The sequence below is a fragment of the Gavialis gangeticus genome, unplaced genomic scaffold, assembly GCF_001723915.1.
Source record: "Gavialis gangeticus isolate Ggan-Ray unplaced genomic scaffold, GavGan_comp1, whole genome shotgun sequence".
In the NCBI taxonomy this organism is placed as follows: Eukaryota; Metazoa; Chordata; order Crocodylia; family Gavialidae; genus Gavialis; species Gavialis gangeticus.
In genome coordinates, this window is record NW_017729000.1 from 22,586,743 (window position 1) to 22,592,829 (window position 6,087).

The 6,087-nt window shown below is 47.4% G+C and overlaps 1 protein-coding gene across 2 annotated transcripts in view; it reads right to left on the bottom strand.

Annotated features, from left to right (window-relative positions):
• The window catches only part of ERGIC1 (endoplasmic reticulum-golgi intermediate compartment 1), a 100,639-nt gene that overhangs the window by 31,188 nt on the left and 63,364 nt on the right, over positions 1-6,087 (bottom strand). For both annotated transcript variants that reach the window (XM_019506410.1, XM_019506409.1), the window contains exons 4-5: positions 3,031-3,125; positions 2,066-2,190 (exon numbers count right to left, since the gene is read on the bottom strand). In XM_019506410.1, coding sequence (XP_019361955.1) covers positions 2,066-2,190; positions 3,031-3,125 — 220 coding nt within the window. The remainder of the gene's footprint in view (positions 1-2,065; positions 2,191-3,030; positions 3,126-6,087) is intronic.

A 6,087-nucleotide genomic window follows, 5' to 3' on the forward strand; every position in this document is an offset into this window, starting at 1 on the left:
GGGGGGGTGGAATTGAGGCCCCCAGAGGGAGGGAGGGAGGGAGCTGAGTAGGGCTGGGGCTGCTGCCCAGCCGGGCAGTGCCTGGAGCTTGGGGCCCAGGGCCACAACACACAGCTGCAGGGCCCCAGCGGGGAGCGGGATTGGGTTGTCGGCAGCCCATCCAGGAGGCGGGGGTGGGGGGCAGGGCCGGCTCCCTGCTGCTGTGTGCGGTCTCAGGGGGGGCAGGGGGCACCTGTGCCCCCCCCCAGACCTGTGCACGGGGTGGGCTGCCTGCTGCGGGCACAGGCGGGAGGGGGGCTGTTCCCTGTCTTTGTGTGTACTCCCAAGGCGGCAGGGGTTACCCGTGCCCCCATACCTGTGCATGGTTCAGGGGCTGTGCACTGCCTGCTTTAGGCTTGTGCTCCCCACCCTGCTGCCCTCCACTGAGGCCTCCGCAACCCAGCATGTATGACCCAGCACTGTAGGGAACAGTCTAGTTGCACAGAAAGCTACCTGACGCTGTGAACTCTGCACTGCCCGCATCACCTGCATGCAGCCCTGCGCTGCTGCCCCCACTGCAGCCATGCAGGCAGGGGATGCCTTGCCAGGACACCACAGAGCTCACAGTGGCAGGCAGCTTGTTTCACGGCTCCACTGTTCTTTGCAGCGCTGCGTCACACATGCTGGACTGCAGAGGCACCAGATGAGGGCACCAGGGTGGGCGCCCACATTAGGCAACCCCTGCACCATGCACAGATCTGGAGGGCATGGGTCCCCGTGACCCCCAGGACTGCACGCCACAGCAGGGAGCACCCCCCCAAGCCTACAGCAGGCAGCAGCAGGGGGAGCCAGGCTCCACTTTGCTGCAGCAGCCACCACCTCCTCCCAGAGACAGGGGACCACAGACCCGGGTCCCTGGCCCCGTAGCCCTGGCAGTTGGGAGCCCCCACTGGCGAAGCTGGGGGAGCAGGTGTGGGTGGGGGGCAAGGGGCACCAGCAGGGCCAGGGAATGTTGGAAGGGAATGAGAAGCACCAGGGGGGCTGGGGGGTCTTTCAGTTTAATCACAGATTTGGGGGGGTTTATTAGAGAATTTGCAATGCTTTTTTTTTTAATCAGGGAAAACCAGGATCCCTGGTCATCAGTAGCACTGGCTGCTTAAAGGCGAGTGAAAGTTCCTCAACTTTAAGCCCCAAACTCTTCTTTGTGTTGCAGTGTTATCAAGAGGTTTTGACTGTTATTTTTAAATGTGATTTAACATGACCTGGTAGGAGGAGAAGGAAGTAGGATTCTGTAGCCTGTGGTACTTGATGGGGCGTGAATAAAGGCTGCACCCTTATTATGACACCAGCATGCCACACCTTCAGTCTCCACCCCCAGCCCAGCTAGTCAATTCATCTGTAACATTACTAGCAAGATGATCCAGGTCTGGACACACCCAGCACGGACAGGAACCTACCCTAGGCCTGAATTTTCATTCCCTCAGATAAAGGCAGAGCTTCACCTCTACAAGCAGGACATGTGCTTGCACATTCCAAGCACCTTATATGAAGCCACCTTTGTTAAGATGGCATCCCTTAGTAAGAAGCATTCAGCTGCTACATGGCTCTTGGAACAGGAGAGGGTTTGGATAAAGATGAGCCAAAGTCCTTTGCAGTGCTATGAGTCACATACTGGAGGTGCCGTGATTGTGAAGGGCAAACACAAAAGCTGTCGTGCTTTTGCCAATAGCCCACACAGAGCCTTAGAAATTAGAGCCTGCCTTACTGAAAGGCAGTATGATGGCTGCTACACAAGGCTATTCACCAGTATTCAAGAGCTGCCTCCAGGGCAAAGGGGTAAGAAGGAAGCATGATTTAACATCTCCCACAGTTCTAACTATGCGGCCATTTTCTTAGTACAGTACCATGGCATCAGGCTGAACTCGTGACCTGATGTGGGATCTGAACCCATAGACTACTGATAAAGCAGTAAAGATGCTGACTGCAGGGCCATTCATATGTAGGGTTTGGTAAGTGCACTTTATGCTTTGGTTGTGCTAGTGGCTCCTGAACCCTCAAACACCCACCAGCTGCTGTTGACACTCACCTTATTGATACTGAAATGGCCCTCAAACCTGCAGCCATCTCCATTATTGAGGGGGATTTTCATCGAGTTATCGATGTGACCAACTTCATGCCTTCCCATTTCATCTTGAATATCCAGTCCAACCACTACACAGATGGGAAGAAAAAGATAAGACAAAGAACAGGGGATTGCATAAATAATTATTTGTATGGAAAAATACAGTGTCCCCCTGACATTGCACAGAATCACACCATTTAATTCACCTGTTAAAAAACTAAGCATCTGGTCTGCTCATTAAAATCCATGGATTAACCAACAAAATGTTTAAGCCTCAGAGTGTCTGACAGACAAATTTAATGGCAGACCCCTGCAATGTAAATGTTTTCCAGAGGGTGAAACTTGAGGCAAACAAGTTAAGTGATCTGCTAAAGGGAACATGTGGTACCTGGATTCAGAACTGTTAATAAACTCAGGAGATTTCTTACTCCTAGACACAAAAAAGAGGCCTTGATGAAATAAGAATGAGATGGATCTTAGGTACAGGAGCCACAATGCTAGTCAAAGCTGCAGTGATAAAATAAGTGTTCCACTGCTAGGCATGGTCAGACTAAAGGGTAGACCTAGCTTAGAATATGGGATAATGGGGCATCTACAGAGGCTCCAGAAACCTGACCTCTCCCTCCCACCTCAGAAGCAGGGTCATTGGTCTGTGACACTGTTGGCAGAAATGACTCTTAAGTGAAGAGACTGATGCAGTAAAACTGCATCTCTGATTCCTGCCCCAACTGCATAAGCCTTTATTTTTCTATAAAAGAAAGATTCATTAGGAGGGCACTGATTTATTTCTTTCCTGAAAAAAAGGCAAAATTAGAACACAGGATGGGGACTGCACCCTGCCCTTGAAAGGTGGAATGCGTAGACTCAGAGCCTTAAGCAGCCAACTCTAAAAATATGGGAAACATTCTGGCCTCAAAGAAGGTACTCACGTTCACAGTGCAGGTTCGGTAAACTGATGTTCAAATTCACTTCTATTTTCCCTCCACTGTCTTTGTCTGGGTCGTCTACGTACAGCTCGTTAACTCTGCCAGAGAGAAGAGTGCAGATGGTTTCAAGTTCTGACTGACGCATGTGGCTCTTTTCCACTAAGGGAAAAAGTACTTGCCCAGGAAAACAAAGTAAAAACTTTTAAATGGTTTGGGTTAGTTTGGGTCAAAGACAGAAATCAGAGGAGTCCTTCTGGAGAGTTAAAATTATATGGGGCTAAAATACTAGTGACTTGATGCATGTCATAAGTGAGCTGTGCCTGCCTTACTCACACCTGCAGGACTAACATGGTCTCCCCTTTTCCAACATGGGTTTCTGCCTACGATGTAAGCAATGAACCTTTTGCTTCCAGAGGTGAACATCTAGTGCACTGGCCCTCCGTGTTCCTACAGCCTTCAGTAAAAGGGGAAGCCAGTAGGGGAGAAAAGGTTTTAGAAACTGCTAGGTCCTGCTTATTCCATAGGAAAGAAGGCTCACTGGTTTAGCTACTGCTATGTAGTTTATGCAGCAGAGGCAGAGGTAGTTTGCACAACAGAACATGAGGGATCAAGACCCCTGTGAATAACCCTGCCCAAACTGAAAGTGGGTTTCACAAGCTTCTCCAGTTCCTATCTCTTGACTTTGCCTTTCTGGCTGCTGAGACTTCCCTTGCACCTCCTCTCCACACTTATCTTTCCCTGATGGTTTCACTTTGAATTCTGGATGGTAATTAAAAACAGCAAAATGAAACTAAGAGGAGAATCATTCTGTAGCTCCTACAAAAGGTATCAGATACTTAAATTAGCAAACAAGATTAAAAAAAAAAAAAACCTACAGAAAAGGATAGAAGGAATACAAGAAAGAAAGAAAAAAAAAAATCAACCGACTATTCATGATTGTTACAAATCTTATCAGTTCCATTATTTATGACTATTATGAACACTTAAAAATAAAGCCCAAAACATCCAGTGCAGACACCGTTTAAAAGCCCAAATGCCTGTGATATTTAAGAACTAGTTCAGAAAAAGCTCTGGAATATATCCTGCAGGGGAAAGTCCTTTACTGGACCAAGGAAAAAGATAAGATTACCTAACAGATCCTTCCTATCTCAAAATTTTGTGGTATCCAGACACACAAGATAAGCATGTTAGATAAGCTATATGCTGCTATATTCTGTGGCAAAACTATGGGAACTCACTATCAAATAAGCTGCCTTCACCAGTAAGAACTCAATATTATTTTTACCTGTGATTAAAGCGTGCTCAGTGGCTTGACAGGTATATAGATGAAAGATGTCTGCTAGAGGAGTTTACACAATAACAGACCGTATAGATTAAGGAGAGTTGAAGAATGGGTCAAAAGTGCTTTTACTCTGATGAGGCAATGATTTTTGCAGGCGATAACTTTTATTGGACTAACTGCATGGTTGAAATAGACCTGGACAGACTCTCTGGGCCATCAATTTCCAGTTGGTGAATCACATGTCCTATTGATCCAGATTTTCAAATGAAGAAGCAAACAGCTGCCAAGTTTTTTTTACCTCTTTTTGGTGGAGGGGATGGGGAGGGAGAGGAAGAATAACTACCATGAGGTCAGTGAGTTTGATTGAAATCTTGATGAAATCAATCCAACATTTGTGTTCAGCTTCACAGCCCTACCTTCCCTTCTGTTGTTAATTAGCTATACATGCTGTTTGTAATCATTACTCAACATACGTTTCAAGTGATTAATAAAAATGACACAGAGGGAGGGGTAAGCCTGCTCATCAGTGACCTGGTTAGAAGCTCCTTGGCTGGGTCTCCTTCCTGATGGAAGGTATTAAAAGCCTTCTACGTATTTATTATGGACAGATTATATAGTGCTAAGGATTAAGTCATACCTCACATATGGCTCTCATGAGTGACCTCAGCCAGGAAGGACATTAATCCCCAATGGTGATGCACCTTACTGCACCCTTGGAGAATTCCCAGCCAGATCCTATTTGCCAGCCAGTCTGTTTCATAACACACTCTGGCTTTCTCCCAGCTTTTTTCTGCTCTCTGAGATTCGGGTCATGCCCTGCCACTACTTTGGAAAGCTTAGCATTACCAATGAAAAGGTGCTTCCATGCCAAGGCTAAGAACAGAGCATACATCCCATTCAGAAGCTCAGCTGTTACTTCAAAGAGCCCTGGTACACTCTGGAAGCATCATCCTTTTACTGGGAATTTTGCCATCATGAACCAGCCAGAAACTCAACCTGGGTTTGAACTGGCTACAGCCACCACACAAATGATAACATTTGTAATCACCACACTTTTCTTTTGTAGCTCTAAAAGCTTCTTGCAAGGACAGGCAAGCATGACCATTTGACAGAGTGGGTAACAGAGGCAAGAAGAGCATGGCAATTTTGCTCAGTTACACATCTAGTTAGTGGCACAGTAACCAAATCTTGGATTTCTCATTACCTATCCTAAGCTCATTTGCTAGACCCCAGCTGCACACCCAAAAATGGACTACAGGCAAAACTCACAAGATGCAGGGTTTGCTAGGTATATCTACTTTCAATTAATATGATATGTGGGGAGCCAGAAGAAAAGCAAGGGCAACAGTGGACCCCTGCTAAACCAGATGGGGCAACTGACAACTAATGCCCAGGAAAAAGCGAACTTGCTAAACGGGTACCTTGCATCAGTTTTTCACCAGTCCCATGGGACGGCCCTGCCCACTATGGGTCAGGGAAGCCCGAGTGAGGGAGATTCCTTGCCCTCCATCAATGCTGACCTTGTGAAGGAACACCTTGAAAGGCTGGATACCTTCAAGTCAGCCGGCCCTGATGAGTTACACCCAAGGGTACTCAGGGAGCTGGTGAGCATCATAGCTTAGCCCCGGCATGGATCTTTGAGAGCTCTTGGCACTCTGGTGAAGCACCCAAAGATTGGAAGAGGGCCAATGTCATGCCTATCTTCAAGAAAGGGAGGAAAGTAGATCTGGCAAATTACGGGGCCATCAGCCTGACCTCTATCCTGGGGAAGGTCTTGA